The sequence below is a fragment of the Pan paniscus genome, chromosome 3, assembly GCF_029289425.2.
Source record: "Pan paniscus chromosome 3, NHGRI_mPanPan1-v2.0_pri, whole genome shotgun sequence".
Lineage (NCBI taxonomy): Eukaryota > Metazoa > Chordata > Mammalia > Primates > Hominidae > Pan > Pan paniscus.
Window position 1 is genome coordinate 96,198,111 of NC_073252.2, and position 17,255 is coordinate 96,215,365.

Here is a 17,255-nt window from a genome sequence, read left to right on the forward strand (position 1 = left end):
TTCTAGATGTAGAATCATGTCACCTGCAAACAAAGATAATTTGACTTCCTCTCTTCTTATTTGAATAAACTTTATGTCTCTCTCTTGCCTGATTTCCCTGGCCGAAACTTCCAATACTATGTTGAATAGGAGTGGTGAGAGAAGGCATCATTGTCTTGTGCCAGTTTTCAAAAGGAATGCTCCCAGGTTTTGCCCATTTAGTATATCGGCTGTGGGTTTGTCATATATGGCTCTTATTATTTTGAGGTATGTTCCTTCAATATGTAGTTTATTGAGAGTTTTTAACATGAAAGGATGTTGAATTTTATCAAAGGCCTTTTCTGTGTCTATCAAGATAATCATGTGATTTTTGTATTTAGTTCTGTTTACATGATGAATTACATTTATTAATTTGCATATGTTGAACCAACCTTGCAACTTGATCATGGTGGATAAGCTTTATGATGGGCTGCTGGATTTGGCTTGCCAGTATTTTTTGAGGATTTTTTGCATCAATGCTCATCAGGGATATTGGCCTACAGTTTTCTTTTTTTGTTATCTCTCTGCCAGGTTTTGGTATCAGGATGATGCTGGCCTCAGAAAATGAGTTAAGGAGGAGTCCCTCCTTTTCATTTTTTTGGAATAGTTTCAGAAGAAGTAGTATCAGCTCCTCTTTGTACCTCTAGTAGAATTTAGCTGTAAATCTGTCTGGTCCTGGGCTTTTTTCGGTTAGTAGGCCTCGATTTCAGAACTCATTATTACTGCTTCGATTTCAGAACTCGTTATTGGTCTATTCAGCAATTCAACTTCTTCCTGGTTCAGTCTTGGGAGGGTGTATGCATCCAGGAATTTATCCATTTCTTCTAGATTTTTGTAGTTCATTTGCACAGAGGTGTTTATAGTATCCTCTGATGGTTGTTTGTATTTCTGTGGGGTCAGTGATGAGATCTCCTTTATCATTTCTGATTGTGTCTATTTGATTCTTCTCTCTTTTCTTCTTTTTCTAGTTATCAGTCTATCTATTTTATTAATTTCAAAAAATAGCTTCTGGGTTCATTGATTTTTTGAAGGGTTTTTCATGTCTCTATCTCCTTCAGTACCATTCTGATAATATTTCTTGTCTTCTGCTAGCTTTAGGGTTTGTTTGCTCTCGATTCTCTAGTTCTTTTAGTTGTAATGTTAGAGTGCAGATTTGAGCTCTTTCTAGCTTTTTAATGTGGGCATTTATTTCTATAAATTCGCTCTTAACACTGCTTTAGCTGCATCTCAGAGATTCTGGTACATTGTCTCTTTGTTCTCTTTAGTTTCAAAGAACTTCTTGATTTATGCCTTAATTTCATTATTTACCCAGGAGTCATTCAGAAGCAGGTTGTTCAATTTCCATATAGTCGTGTGGTTTTGAGTGACTTTTTAAATCTTTAGTTCTATTTTGATTACGCTGTTGTCTGAGAGACTGTTCATTATGATTTCAGTTCTTTTCATTTGCTCAGGAGTGTTTTGCTTCCAATTATGTGATCAATTTTAGATGTAGTGCCGAGAAGAACGTATATTCTGTTGTTTGGGGGTAGAGAGTTCTGTAGATATCTATCAGGTCCAGGTGATTTAGAGCTCACTTCAGGTCCTGAATACCTTTGTTAATGTTCTGTCTTGATGATCTAATATTGCTAGTGAGATGTCAAAGTCTCCCACTATTATTGTGTGGGAATCTAAGTCTCTTTGTAGGTCTCTAAGAACTTGCTTTATGAATCTGGGTTCTCCTGTATTGGGCCCATATATTTTTAGAATACTTAGCTCTTCTTGTTGACTTGAATCCTTTGCCATTATATAATGCCCTTATCTTTTTTGATCTTTGTTGGTTTAAAGTCTGTTTTGTCAGAAACTAGGATTACAACCCCTGCTTTTTTCTGTTTTCCATTAGCTTGGTAAATGTTCCTCCATCCCTTTATTTTGAGCCTGTGTGTGTCTTTGCCTGAGATAGGTCTCTTGAATACAGCACACCGATGGATCTTGACTGTTTATGTGGCCTGCTATTCTGTGTCTTTTATTGGGGCATTTAGTCCATTTACATTTAAGGTTAATATTGTTATGTATAAATTTGATCCTGTCATCATGATGCTAGCCAGTCATTTTGCAGACTCCTTTATGTAGTTGCTTCACAGTGTCATTGGCCTGTGAACTTCAGTGTGTTTGTGTAGTGGCTGGTAATGGTTTTTTCTTTCCATATTTAGTGCTTCCTTCAGGAGCTCTGATAAGGCAGGCCTGGTGGTGACAAATTCCCTCAACATTTGATTGTCTGTAAAGGATTTTATTTCTCCTTCACTTATGAAGCTTAGCTTGGCCAAATATGAAATTCTGGGTTGGAAATTCTTTTCTTTCAGAATGTTGAATATTGGCCCCCAATCTCTTCTAGCTTGTAGGGTTTCTGCTGAGAGGTCCACTCTCTCTCTGATGGGCTTCCCTTTGTAGGTGACTTGGCCTTTCTCTCTGACTGCCCCTTAACATGTTTTCTTTCATTTTGACCTTGGATAATCTGATGATTATGTGTCTTTGGGTTGATCTCATGTAGTATCTTACTGGGGTTCTCTGGATTTCCTGAATTTGAATGTTAGCCTGCCTTGCTAGTTTGGGGAAGTTCTCTAGGATGATATCCTGAGGTATGTTTTCCAACTTGGTTCCATTCTCCCCATCTCTTTCACATATGCCAGTCAGTCATAGCTTCAGTCTTTTTACATAATCCCACATTTTTCAGAGGTTTTGTTCATTCCTTTCCATTTCTTTTTCTCTAATCATGTCTGCCTGTCTTATTGCAACAAGATACTCTTCAACTCTGAGATTCTTTTCTCCACTTGGTTTGTTTGGCTATTGACACTTGTGATCGCACTGTGAAGTTTTCATGTTGTGTTTTTCAGCTCCATCAAGGTGTTTATGTTTCTCTTTAAACTTGTTATTCTGGTTAGCAGCTCCTATAGTTTTATCACGGTTCTTAGTTTCTTTGCATTGGGTAGAACATGCTCCTTTCACTCAGTGAAGTTCATTATTGCCCACCTTCTGAAGCCTACTTCTATCAATTCATCCATCTCAGTCTCAGCCCAGTTCTGTGCCCTTGCTGAAGAGGTATTGCAATCATTTGGAGGAGAAAAGGCATGGTGGCTTTTTGAGTTTTCAGCATTTTTGCATTGATTCTTTCTCATCTTTGTGGGCTTATCTTCTTTTGATCTTTGAGACTGCTGGACCTTTGGATGGGGTTTTTTGTGGGGTCTTTTTGTTGATGTTGTTGTTGTTGCTGTTTGTTTGTCTCTTAACATCAGGGCCCTCCTCTGTAGGGCTGCTGCAGTTTTCTGGGGGTCCACACCCTATTCGCCTAGGTCCCTCCCCCACCTGGAGGCATCACCAGTGGGGGCGCAAAACGGCAAAGATGACAGCATGCTCTTTCCTCTAGAAGCTCTGTCCCAGAGGGGCACTGACCTGATGCCAGCTGGAACACTCCTGTATGAGGTGTCTGGCAACCCCTATTGGAAGGTCTCACCCAGACAGGAGGAACAAGATCAGGGACCTGCTTAAAGAAGCAGTCTGGCCACTCCTTGGCAGAGCAGGTGTGCTGAACTGGGATGAATCCCCCTTGTCTAGACTGTCCAGACTCTCCAGGGCCAGCTGGCAGGAAAGACTAAATACAGTGTACTGCAGAGATTGTGGCTGCCCCTCCCGCCAGGGGCTCTGTCCCAGGGAGATCAGAGTCCTGTCCATAAACCCCTGGCTGGAGTTGCTGAAATTCCCATGGGGAGGCCCTGACCAGTGATGAGGGATGGATCAGGGTCCCACTTGAAGCAGTCTGGCTACAGTCTGCCACACCCACTGTGCCGTGGTGTGGGGAATTCTTCCCAGTACAGACCAGTCTCTCTGGCACTGGCAGAAGAAAACAGCCAACTGTAGCTGCAGAGATGGCAGCCACCCCTCCCCTGGGGAACTCAGTCATCTTAGGCAGTCTCCAGCCTGCTGCTGCTAGGCAGCAGAGACTCCAAGCCAGTGGGTCTTAGCTAGTGAGGTTCCATGGGAGTGGGGCCCACTGAATGATGCTGCTTGGCTCCCTGGCTTCAGCCCCGTTCCTACAGGAGTGGATGATCTCCTGCCTCACCAGTATTCCCTGGGCCAGAGTATGAAAAACAACTCCTGCATCTCAGTGCCTGCCCAAGTGGCCACATGCCTGAGTGGCTGCCAACCTGAGTGGCCCCCGTCAGCCTGCACAGCTCTGTGCTTGGGGATCCAAGGCCCTGGTGGTGTGGGCTCACGAGGGGATCTCCTGGTCCATGAGTTGCAAAGATCCATGAGAAAAGTGTAGTTTCCTGGACAGGGTAACACAATCACTCACTGCCTCCTTTGGCTAGGGAAGGGAGCTCCCCTTGCCCCATGCAGCTCCCAGGTGGGCCATCATCACCCCACTCTGCTTTTCCTCACTCTCTGTGGGTTGCACCAACCGCCTAGTCAGTCCCAATGAGAGAACCTGGATACCTTAGTTGAAGGTGAATTCACTTGCCATTTTCATTCTTCTCAGTGAGAGCCACAGACCATTCTAATTGGCCATCTTCAGCTAGTGTTTAATGTCTTGTTATTAGAACACTTACACTGAACTACTTAGGGGTAAAGAGGCGTCATGTCCAAAATGTACTTCCAGATGATTTAATAAAAATAATAATATAAATATAAGGGGAGAAAAAATGATACAACAAATGTGATAAAATGTTAACACCTGCAGGATCTGAGTGAAGGATAGGATTATTATTATTGTAAGTTTTTCTATAAGTCTGAAACTATTTCAAAATATTAAATTATTTTTTAAAAAGAAACATCTAACTGGGAACAATGAATGAATTAGATCTAATATGCTCATACGGTTAAATCTGGAAAATATAACAGTAAGCAAAAAACCAAGCAACATATACACCAGATAATATTTATTTAAATTTTTAAAATCATAAAACAATATATATTATTATTCATATATGAATATGTAATGAAGGTTTAATGTTTATTGTGGCAAAGGGAGAGGAATGAAGACAGGAGAATGGGGCAAACATCGTAATAACATATTTCTTTTAAAATAAAGCTCATTCCAATGTGACGAAATTTTAACCTGTGTTTTATCTGTGTGATGGGTACATAGGTATCCATTACTATTTTCACAGTATCTATGTGTTTGAAATATGTTACAATTAAAATGTTTTAAGAAAAAAGATTTTAATGGTTCAAAGGATCTAAAACCCCAAAAACTTCCCAGTGTAGCTACTGCCACAAACCAAATGGTTTTTGAAGGTGCTTATGTCTAAGCCCAAAGATGGAGTCACATACCAACAAATAACTATAGAATACTGGGAATAAAGATCAAGATAAATACTGAGAATGCCTTTTCTTTGCCCAAGGTGTCTCTTCAGCCTTTCCTTAAGAGTTTAGTTTTAGAATTTTCCTCACTAGAATTACTTCTTCTACATCTCATTAAAGCACAAAAATACCATAGGTTCGAAGTACTATGTATTTCTGTCTTATAATTGAGTAAAATCAGACATACCATCTATCTTCATTGTCTGTATTCATGGATAACACATACATTTCAACTGTCTCAGTGAAATCTTGACAACTCTGGTCAGGTTTGAAATTTAAACTCTGGATGAAATGAATTAGCTATATTGTAACTGATATTTCAGTCAGAGAGAAGCTCCTTTTTTTTAATAATCATTTCTGGAATAAATGATGTTTACATTCTCAGATTCAAATTCTTTTAAAAATAAAATGTTTTTCCTTTTCAAATTAAGAAAAATAATATCTATGTATTATTTATGATTATACACTGTGGCAGAGACTCCTAATAATTTACACCCATTCCTTCTTCTTCTGAGATACACAGACTATATTTCCCATTCTCCCTGGCAGTTAAGTATGGCCATGTGACTGGCTATAGCTCCAAGCCTGGCCTACAAAAACTTCCAAGCATAATTCCCCATCCTCTTCTGCCAGCTTGATACACTTGACAACAAGGCCCTAGAGGATGACAGAAGCACAACTGGAATAATCCTGTGTCCCTGAATCTCAGCATGAAGGAAAGTCACTTAACGAGAATGTCCATGTGAATGAGGAAAAATAATTCTACTGTATTAAACCACTAAAATTTGGGGGTCTATTTGTTACCACAATTAGTGTTCCATTAACTAAAACAGGTAATCATTTTTTTCTTGGAGAAATAAGCCAGGAAAAAAAGAAACCCATATGTAAATCATAAACAATTTTCCAATTGTCAATATGAAATACATTATACTTACAAATTGAGGTTTGTAGTATGCTGGACCAAGTGTACTGTCACAAGCAGGTGGAAAACATTTTATAATACTGCCATCATCATTAATATGATAACCATATGACTTTCCACAAGAAGGAATTGAAGGAACATCAACACTTCTGGTAAGTGTAGGTGATCTTGAAATTTTCTGCAAGGAAAACATTTTATATTATTTATTCCAAGGCAAGAGGAAGGGGAATGAAGAACCAAATATTAAAAGTTACTAAAAGGCAACTATTAAATATTGATTTAATGAGTTTCATGATATAAAACAAAAATGTTTGTTTTGTTATTGTTTTTTTTGAGATAGGGTCTCACTCTGTCACCCAGGCTGGAGTGCAGTGGTACAATCTTGGCTCACTGCAACCTCTGTCTCCTGGGTTCAAGTGATTCTCCCCTCGACCTCAGCCTCCCAAGTAGCTGGGACTACAGGCATGCACCACTATGCTTGGCTAATGTTTGTATTTTTAGTAGAGACAGGGTTTTACCATGTTGGCCAGGTTGGTCTCGAACTCCTGACCTCAAATGATCTGCCAGCCTCGGCCTCCCAAAGTGCTGGGATTACAGGCATGAGCCACTGTGCCTGGCCAAAAATGTTTTGTAAAAGTAATTTAAAGGAGTGAATTCAAGTCTGTTGCTTCACCTTTAAACCGAGAATGTATTTCTATTAAATTTAGAATAGAATAGAATAGATAACTATTAAAGTCATCATAAGAAGCAAGGATTCTTTCTCGTTTGGGTCAGTTATTTATCTTGCTTAGTAAAGCCATCATTACTAATTCTAAAAACAGGCAATCCTATTCACATCAACAATCATGCTATTATACTATCTGCTATGCAAAAACAAACTTTGTATTTTTCAGTAATACTTTCTGGCTTCATTCCTTCCCAGCTCCTGACTTTTTGTTTCCACATTTCCTGAGTCTTGTATAAATGTCCTAAGTATGCAAGCTATATAGCAGGAAAATATCTATGATGTAATGCTAAATGGAAATAGCAAAATATAAAAGTGAACTATGAATATAGCTAAGTTATGTGAAATTATATATAAATGTATAAAGTCACATACATATATAATTTAATACCAAAAGAAGCTATACAAAAGTTAACAGAAAATTAATGTTAGAGTCAGAAGTTTTAGGGTGATTATCCTTTTATCGAAATTTGGTTTAATGGAAAATATTTTATAATTTAAATAAAAACATGAAGGTGTAATATATATTACAAATATTAATATAAAATATATCAAATAAAAGTACTGGCATTTAAAGCATTTAGTTACTGGGACACTGAAATTATTAAGAATATATTGATTCCTGAAGTTTCTGCATGAATAAATTAATGCTATAGTTGCATGTTCACATGCCCATGTAGAATTATGTTATAGACGTACTATCACTGGCAGAATTTTCTTTTTCTTTTTTTCTGAGACAGAGTTTTTGCTCTTGTTGCCCAGGCTGGAGTGCAGTGGCATGATCTCCGCTCACTGCAACCTCTGCCTCCTGGGTTCAGCGATTCTCCTGCCTCAGTCTCCCAAGTAGCTGGGATTACAGGCACATGCCACCACACCTGGCTAATTTTTTTGTATTTTTAGTAGAGATGGGGTTTCACCATGTTGGCCAAGCTGGTCTTGAACTCCTGACGTCAGGTGATCCGCCCACCTCAGCCTCCCAAACTGCTGGGATAACAGGCACGAGCCACCGTGCCCAGTCGTTTTTCTTTTTTAATATAATTTTTGGAGGGCGGGGGACAAAGTCTCACTGTGTTGCCCAGGCTGGAGTACAGTGGCATGATCTTGGCTCACTGCAACCTCTGCCTCCCGGATTCAAGTGATTCTCGTGCCTCAGCCTCCCAAGTAGCTGGGATTACAGGCATGTGCCACCATGCCTAGCTAATTTTTGTATTTTTTTAGTAGAGACGGGGTTTCACCATGTTGGCCTGGCTAGTCTCAAACTCTTGGCCACAAGTGATCTGCCCCCACTTCCCTGGCCTCCCAAAGTGCTAGGATTACAGGCATAAGCCACCACACCCAGCCAGAATTTTATTTTTTATCAAATTAAAGACAACCATTAAGTAGTTTCAGTAATACCTATGGGATTAATTACCAAATTAAAATAAGAAACCATTGAACGGCTTTCCCTCCTTTCCATATATTTAAAAAGAATTTGTGTGATGTCAAAACTTTCCAAAATAGGCCAGGCGCAGTGGCTCACACCTGTAATCCCAGCAGTTTGGGAGGCCGAGGCGGGTGGATCACAAGGTCAGGAGATCGAGACCATCCTGGCTAACACGGTGAAACCCCGTCTCTACTAAAAATACAAAAAGTTAGCCGGGCATGGTGGCGGGTGCCTGTAGTCCCAGCTACTCAGGAAGCTGAGGCAGGAGAATGGCGTGAACCCGGGAGGTGGAGCTTGCAGTGAGCCGAGATCGCGCCACTGCACTCCAGCCTGGGAGACAGAGCGAGACTCCGTCTCAAAAAAAAAACAAAACAAAAAAAACAAAAAACAAAAAAAACGACTTTCCAAAATATAGCCCCTACCTCCAGTCTCTATTCCTACAACTCTCCCTTCGCTCCTGTACTCCATTCTAAAGAACTTTGTTCTTTCCTGGAATATATCACACTATCAAACACTTCAGTGTCTTTATTCATGTGGTTTTTTCTGCACATAAAGTGGGAAAAAATATTTTTTCCCATTCTTTTTAACTACTATTTTTTCCCATTCTTTTTAACTACTCGGTGAATCCTTCTTCAAGATCAGGTCCAATTTGTTTCCCCCATTCCCTCCAAAGACTCTCTACTTTGAGCTACTAGTGAACACTGTATTATGGCTCTAAGATAGCATTTCATTAACAGTATTATACTGAATTTCATTCGTTATTTTCCTGTTAAAATTATACATCTCAGGAAGCAATGATTTTTTCTATGTATTACCAACATCTAGCATTATGTATGGCCACACAGTCACTCAAAATATATTTGATAAACTCCCTAAGTAAATGAACATTTACTTTGTCCCCACACACGAAATATCTGCAATTTAAATATACTTACAAAATTTAACCTCATTGTCATTGCCCTGATATTATTCAACAAAGTACTTAGCCTTAAAATATATCTTCCTAAGCAAAAAGCTGATTAAAATGTAATATGAGCTACATGAAAAAGTTATGACAAGAGAAGGAACCACTCTAAACAAACAGTGACCAAATCTGCTCAATAATAGCATTTATTTCAAAGAGGTAGCCTTTGATGTAAAAATTATTAATTATATAGCACCCAATGTACCTTTCTAAACATACCACATACTAGTATTCTGCACAAATTCTTCATTTCAGTTAAAATAACCTTCTCACTACCTTCCATAAAAATCCCACTTCTCTATTTTCACTCATGTAATACTCCAGTTTGGGATCCAGATTCCAACTCTATTCTTCAATGCCATGTCAAAACCCACCTCCTCTATAAATCTTCCATAAATTATGCCTTCACATAATATAGTAGTCCACCTTTAAATTCCTATGGCATTTCATTACATGATCATTCATTTAGCAACTGTCACATTTTGTCTTGAATTAGCAGCTACCTATTTGTCTGCCTCCCATATAAATTTTAAGCTTTTTTATTTCAGGAATCATATTTTTAACTTATATTATTTATATTTTTTCCTTCCTTGCCACCAGGAAGGAAATATATTATTAACAGTACTAACACAGAGTTTCCTCTATACATAGGTAAACCACTCAGGTAGTTTGTAAAATTTCCCTTACTTTTTATTCACCACAGATATTGAAAGTGACTATAGATTTGTTAGGAGCAAAAAATGAAGTTAGATATGAATACAGTTAAAAACTAAAGTTTATTTACTTATAAAATAACTAAAATGTAAACACTAATAAATTAATTTTTATAGGAAGGCTTTTTAAATGTACTTCATATCACATAAAATATTAAACCTTTACTATTTTAACTAAAAAATGTCATTAACAAGTATAATTTAAAATATAAACGTACTGACTGAAGATGCTCTCTGGTCTCTAATACTTTTCTGTTCATGATATCTTGTGTTCTAGGATAAAACTGATCATAGCTTGCTGGTCCTGGATTATCTGAAATAAACTTCTTAAAACGTTTCTCCCGGTTTTGTAGACTATGGCCTCCTTTTATGTTACACTAAAATGGAGGGAAAAAAACCTTCTGATATATAAAAGAAGCACTTTACAATTAATTTCTACTTGATAAATATTAATCATTATCAGAAAATATTTTTAAAATGCAAGCTAAGAAAGTTTACTATTGACTGAGGATATAGTTCTAGTAAAAGGGGATAGTAAGAGAAGATAGCAATTATAGTTGTCAGTTTTAACTTGAAACTCAAAACTAAAATTTGCTGTACTTGGAGCACTTTGAGAGAGTGCAAGAAAACTGTTTTTAAAACAGAAATCAGAGATGGGAATTCCTAAAGCTGTAGAGCAAGAATAAAGGCCCTTAGAAAAATTTTTACCCCTGAAATGAACTAAAAAAAAAAAAAAAAAAAAAGTTGGCATTCATATTGCAGGGAAAAAGCAAACCTTCCAAGGTTGTTTAGTGTTAATTATTTTCATGAATAACATTTTGGTCATTTCCAGAAAAAATTATAAAGACTTATTAGCAACAGCTTGGTTTTATGTTCAGATTAATTTTAAACATTGTTTATTACAGAGCAAACATTTGAGTGGAATCTTCCAGGGCTCTCCATGCTACCTATTTGGATTCTCCAGAATCTGAAAATTATCAATTGACTAATATCCAATTAATTTGGGTGAAATTACATCATAAAGATTCCTGTAAACAATTACAGTGCAATCATTTCAAAAAGATGATTTATGATAACAGTGGCTGGCATTTGATTGATCAGCTAAGATTTTAAGTCATTGATCTACAAATAGCCCTTTTCACATGTCCAGTTGTTCACAGTCACCGTTCACAGAGCCTATCTCTAGCGGGTACCTTATTCAACTTCACTCAGCTTTTAAGAAATATACCAAGGAGGCCTTCTTTTAAAAACTGAGTCAAATTTTATTTTTAAATAGGCAATTCACTACTTGATTACTATTTTAAAAAGATCAGAATTTCTATGTTTAAAGAATAGATGTATAAAAATAACTTTAATGATTTATTTTACAAAAACACTAACAAGTTGAACAAAAAGTAAAATCCTGTGAAAAGAGAACTTTCCAAATTTTGATAATTTAAAAGCCATTACCATAGGCTCTATGATCATACAAATCAAACTGCAACCTGCATCTATATCGATCACTTCAACAAGGACTTTATCTGAGCCTCCAACAGGTGAGTTAAAGGTCTGCTGGGATCAGCTAGGAGCCAATACATATAAATGCAAAATTTATGTGAAAATGGCAAAAGGTGATACTCATGACTATGAAGATATCAGAGTTATATCTACTATTTCTAAACATGAATGAACCATTGAAGATAATCTGGTCACAGATTCTTGAGACTGTGCAGAAACAGGAGACAGATGAGACAATGGCAATGGCTATAGCTTTAAAGCATGGCACAAAAACCAATTCTTTCACTCTAATGCCATTCCTCTTCTACGCATTTTTACTATCTGCACAACTTCCATGGGCCATAATTCATTCAAGAGTCCTATTCTCTCATTCTCAAGGACCATATAGCATGTAACAATGTTTTGTGTCTTATAGAATATGTAGAATAATGAAAAACATCCAACCCAATCATGCAACCAACATTGAATAAATTTATTTTCTATTATTCAAATTATAAAATATAAATTGAAAGTGAAAGGAGACAATATGAGCAGAAAATAAAATACAACAAATGACATTTGGTCTATTCAGGGAAGAAAACATGATTTTATTAAGTCAATTATAGTAACTATAAAGTTACCTGTGCTTCTGAAACATTATAGTGTCCTGGACCTGGAACAGCTTTCTCAATGCTAGAGGCAATGGTAAAAGTACTTTCTCTGGCAGTCAAAGAAAGAAATGGTGCATTACTACCTATAAAAATAAAATCATATGACCAGCAGATAAGATAAGAGTCCAAGGATTTCAGAGAAAAACACTCAAAATATATATAATCATGAGTATCCTCAATTGTTAAGACTTTATTTTCAGAACTAATGTCTAGTCAGAGAAGTTATTACATTTTTTAAAATCTGATATAAGATCAGAATTTTTATTAATATATTAAATATAAGAACCTAAAGAACTTGACTTATTGAACAACAACAAAAAAAAAACTAAAGAAAATAAAGCACTCTTATCTTCTAATCACTTTTGGTGGGGATGAAAATGGCAATTATATTTAGCTGATAAAACATTTTCATCCTCAGAAGACCATTGTTTTATATTTTTAAATAGCATATATTATTTGCAGAAAACATCATATATAAACTTGTAAAGACACCCTAGATGGAAATAATTTAAAGTGGGTTTACAGCAGATAATTGGTCATGTCTCCTTGCCTAGGCACATAGTTTGTATCAGTAAATATTTCTTGTTTGGCTGACCCTAAACAAAGGTTTACAAATACAAGACACAAATTTCTTTGGAACAAGTAATCATAAGATTATACAAACTTGAACACTCTACTGAAAAACTGATACTAAAAAATTCAAGATCTGTATTGGAAAAATTATTAGTGTTTAAGCAATGTGGATATCAAAGAAGAGATGGGATAGAGCAGCAGCTATATTCAAACAGGTAATAAAGGAATGCAAGTGAAGACTCAAAACTTTTACACTAAATCTTGTATACTAAAGGAAAATGTGTGCTACTGTAAGAATGTATGGTGATAATCAATATAGTAAAAAATCTTGCTAATCTGGACTAATAATAAAAGATACTCTATTTAAAATAAAATAATGTGTTTCTTTTGAGGCCCACATGTATTAAAATGCAACCAATGTCAAGAATTATTTATTTGTGTTAGGTATTGCAACATAAAAGAGGTGAGCAAAATATAGATCTTACCTCTAAAAAAGTAATATCTTGAAGCATTGAGAAAAGTATTGAAATAATTTTAAAAAAGGAAAAACATCTCTAATGCCATAATGGAAGACACATGCAAATTCAGAAAGAAGAGAAGTTCTCATCCACATTGAGATGATCAGGAAAAACTTCATGGATGATGTTAAAATTCAAGGTGTTAATTTAGTGACTGATGGTTTTAGCTGGTTATCCCAAATCAGAGAAGAAGGGAAGAGGAGAGGGAAAGGTAAAAGGAAGGGAAAGGGAGGAAAGAAGGCAGACTGACCTTCAAATAAGTTACAAAGACCACAAGACCAGAAATCCTTAAAAGTAAGCCAAGGTTCATTTTGAAAAGGCAACAGTTGTCTGGTAGAGCTGAGAAATTCAGGACACCAATGAAACATTCTACTTACTCAGGGTAAATAGCCAGAGAACAAGAACCAGATTTCATTCCAAATACATATATAAATACACACACATACACACTCAAACTACATATAAAATGAATCATACAAATTACCAGAGAGTGTACTTTCAAGACTCAGGAAAATATGACCCATAAAGAGGAGAAAAGTCAATGAAAAGAAACAGATTGAGAAATGAAAAGGCGGAATTAGCAGACAAGAATACTATATATAATCTATTATAAATATCCTTTACATATTCAACAAGGTAGAGAAAAGATGAACATGATGAGAAGATAAAGGGAAGACATAAAAAAGACCCAAATCAAACTTACAAAATGAAAAATACACTGGATGGAATTAATAACAAATGTTTGTGGATTAATAAAATACATTTTTTCTCAATTCTTAATCCCTTTAAAAAATAAGGTGCTCCTTGACTTGTGATGGAGTTACTTCCCAATAAAATCATTGTAATTTGAAAATATCGTAAATTGAAACTGCATGTAATATACGTAACCTATAATAGCATAGATTAGTTTAGCTTAACATGCTCAGAACACTTACATTAGCCTAACGTTGGGGAAAATTACCTAACATAAAGACTATTTTATAATAAAATGTTGAATATCTTATGTAATTTATTGAATACTGTACTGAAAGTGAAAAATAGAATGGTTGTGTGGGTACTGGAAGTTTGGTTTCTACTGAATGCATATTACTTTCACACCATTGTGCAAAATTTTAAAAAAATGTAAGTTGAATCATCATAAGTAAAGGACTGTCTGCAATTGCTTAAAGCAAAAAATAGTCTCAATTTATTGAGGCATTATAGCAGATGTAGAAGTAAAATGTACAACCACAATAGGACAAAGGGTGAGCTGGGAGAAATGGAAGCATACTTTGTGAGGCTTATTTACTATATATGAAGTGGTACAATGTTATTTGAAGGTAGACTGCAATAAATTAGAAATACATATTGTACACCCTAGGCAACCACTTAAAAATAAAACAAGAGAGGTATAGCAAATAAGCCAATAGTGGACATAAAAAAAGAATTATTTTTTAAAAACCTTTATTCCTGCAACAAAAGTAGGGAAAAAGGAAAAAGAACAGATGAGATAAATGGAAAGCAAATAGCAAAAGAGCATATTAAAACCCGAAGATACTGATAGTGAAATTAACTATAAAAGTTCTAAACACCTCAGTTAAAAGGCGGAGATTGTCAGATTGAATAAAAAAGTAAGACCAAACTTTATGCTGTCTATAAGAAACTCTCTTAAGACATAAAAACAGAAATTAAAAGGATGGAAAAAGTTATAACATGCATCCATGAATCCAAAAAGCTGGAGTGCCTATATTAAAATCAGACAAAGCTGGCTTTAGAACAAGGAATAACAGGGATAAAAGATATACTTCATAATGACAAAGGGGTCATTTCATCAACGGTATTTAACAATTCATAAAGAAAAGCAAGGAAGTTATTACCATAATAATCAGGATAGTGTTTAACTGTAGGGCAGAAAGAAAACATTGAAATAAAAAAGGCCAAAAAGAAAATTTTGGCAAAGTTCTATTTCTGTTTTCTTTTGCTTTTTGTTTTTGTTTTCCTCTTCCCACTGATGGCAGATCTATTTTTTAACTGAATATCTTCTTTTTAAGGTCTACATTTATATTTTATGTGATTTTCTATGTAAGTATTCTATCTCACAATAAAAGGGTTTTAAGTTTAGGTTCATATGAACACTAAGGTAATCTGAGATAAATATGAAAACTAAGAAAGTGAAACCCAGGCTACTTCTGAGGTAGTTGGCATCAGAACACAGCAGGGCCCCTAAATGAATCTAACTTAAACAAATGTAAAATTAGTTGCAGAGTACTGAAATTCATATAAAAGTTAAAAAAATACACTAGCCATGTACTCAACATATTATTAATATTATTAATGGTAGAGTACACATATATATGAAATAATTGGGCAATAAAGAGAATCAAGAAAGCTGGTACTCATAAAATCTTCATTGAAGTTTTCCAAAATTAATTATATAGAATCTTTTGTCAATAAAAGTATACGAGAAATATTGAGCACAAGTAAAACTACAAAAAATTTAAATGTTTATAATGATACACTCCATGAGAGAAGGAACTTACCTGTTTATTTATTCATAGCTGTGTGCCTAATGTTTACAGTGAGGGTGACCAATTAACAAATGATATTCTAAACTAGTCATCCATTCTGTAATAGTGAATGTTTTATTATGTATGGGAGACATGCATGTATGATAGGCAGTGAGGGTACAATAATGAATAAGATAAAACTCTGCCCTCAAGTAGTGGGTAAGCCTGACAAATAGACAATTATGCTACAAAAATCACTGCCAATAATTAAAATATAAAATTTAGAAGAGTGTTCTGGGGAATTAGAGATGGTAGAGTTTGATATGGGACATATGGATATATTGACAAGTGAAGTGCTAACTACAAATTATAAATCAAACTGACAGAAAGAAGAAATTAAGTGTATAGAAGAGGAGATTTGAGAAGAAAGAAATGAGTTCAGTTCGGGATATATTGAGTTTGAGGCACCAACAGAGGAAGATAAATCAAACTGGTATGAAGCAATAAAAGTCAGTCTACGCTGAGAAAGAAGGTGGGCAGTATGTGATTAAAGGACCAATTCTATAGTCACAACTACAGCCACAAAACAAAGAAAACGGCATTTTTCACATATAAGCAGTAATTAGATCTTTGAAATATGTACTCATCTTCAGGACAACAACATATACAGCAATCACATACATATTATTATCTAAACTTTAAAAAAGATAGATTGCATTCCCTGATGCAGCTATATTCTGATAGGCAAATAAGAAAAAATTATCATTGTTGGCATAAGCACATAGGCACAGGTATGAGACCATAGCCAGCTTATCCTTCTGTGGCAGATAAAGCTAACCACTCCCCCACCAAAAAAGAAATCTGGGAAAGAATATTTTTAGGAGATGATGTCACCCAGCTTAGCTAACTAATAGAGAACCAATAGATATAACTGATATACAGCTGATATTTATTACATAAATAAGCCAAAAAGCAATGAAATACTCCTTGGCACGATAATGCCAGGAGTAGTCACATTAGTAAAAGGAGTATGTTTTTATCACATTATACTAGGCTGGTTGTCTCTGGGGAATATTTACTTTAATAAGAGATGTTTACTTCTCAGGTAATCTTAAGAAATTCAGGCATAGCTCTCACTAATCTCGAATTTGAGTATCCACTCTCTCCTACCTCATGAAAGCAGAAAGAAAAGCAGCTTAGTCCTGTCCCTTCAGGTAGAAATTCCTGGGTAGAAGAGATTCTCCCTGATCAAATGGCCTACAGCCAAGGAAATCGAGTTTCAATTAAGGTAAAAAGAATTTCCTGGGGAAAATGTAGAGACAATACCCTGAAGGACTGGCCTGGCCAAGCAGGCTACAGTGAGGGGACAGTGGGAGAACAGCAGTTAGGAGAGAACGGTTGGAAATAAAGAGTATCTGTATCTAAGGCTCTAA

General features: G+C 35.8%; 1 protein-coding gene across 4 annotated transcripts in view; it reads right to left on the reverse strand.

Annotated features, from left to right (window-relative positions):
• STPG2 (sperm tail PG-rich repeat containing 2) overlaps positions 1-17,255 on the reverse strand; it is a 718,556-nt gene that overhangs the window by 697,184 nt on the left and 4,117 nt on the right. For all 4 annotated transcript variants that reach the window (XM_055111640.1, XM_055111641.1, XM_055111639.1 and 1 more), the window contains exons 2-4: positions 12,216-12,328; positions 10,317-10,475; positions 6,288-6,452 (exon numbers count right to left, since the gene is read on the reverse strand). In XM_055111640.1, coding sequence (XP_054967615.1) covers positions 6,288-6,452; positions 10,317-10,475; positions 12,216-12,328 — 437 coding nt within the window. The remainder of the gene's footprint in view (positions 1-6,287; positions 6,453-10,316; positions 10,476-12,215; positions 12,329-17,255) is intronic.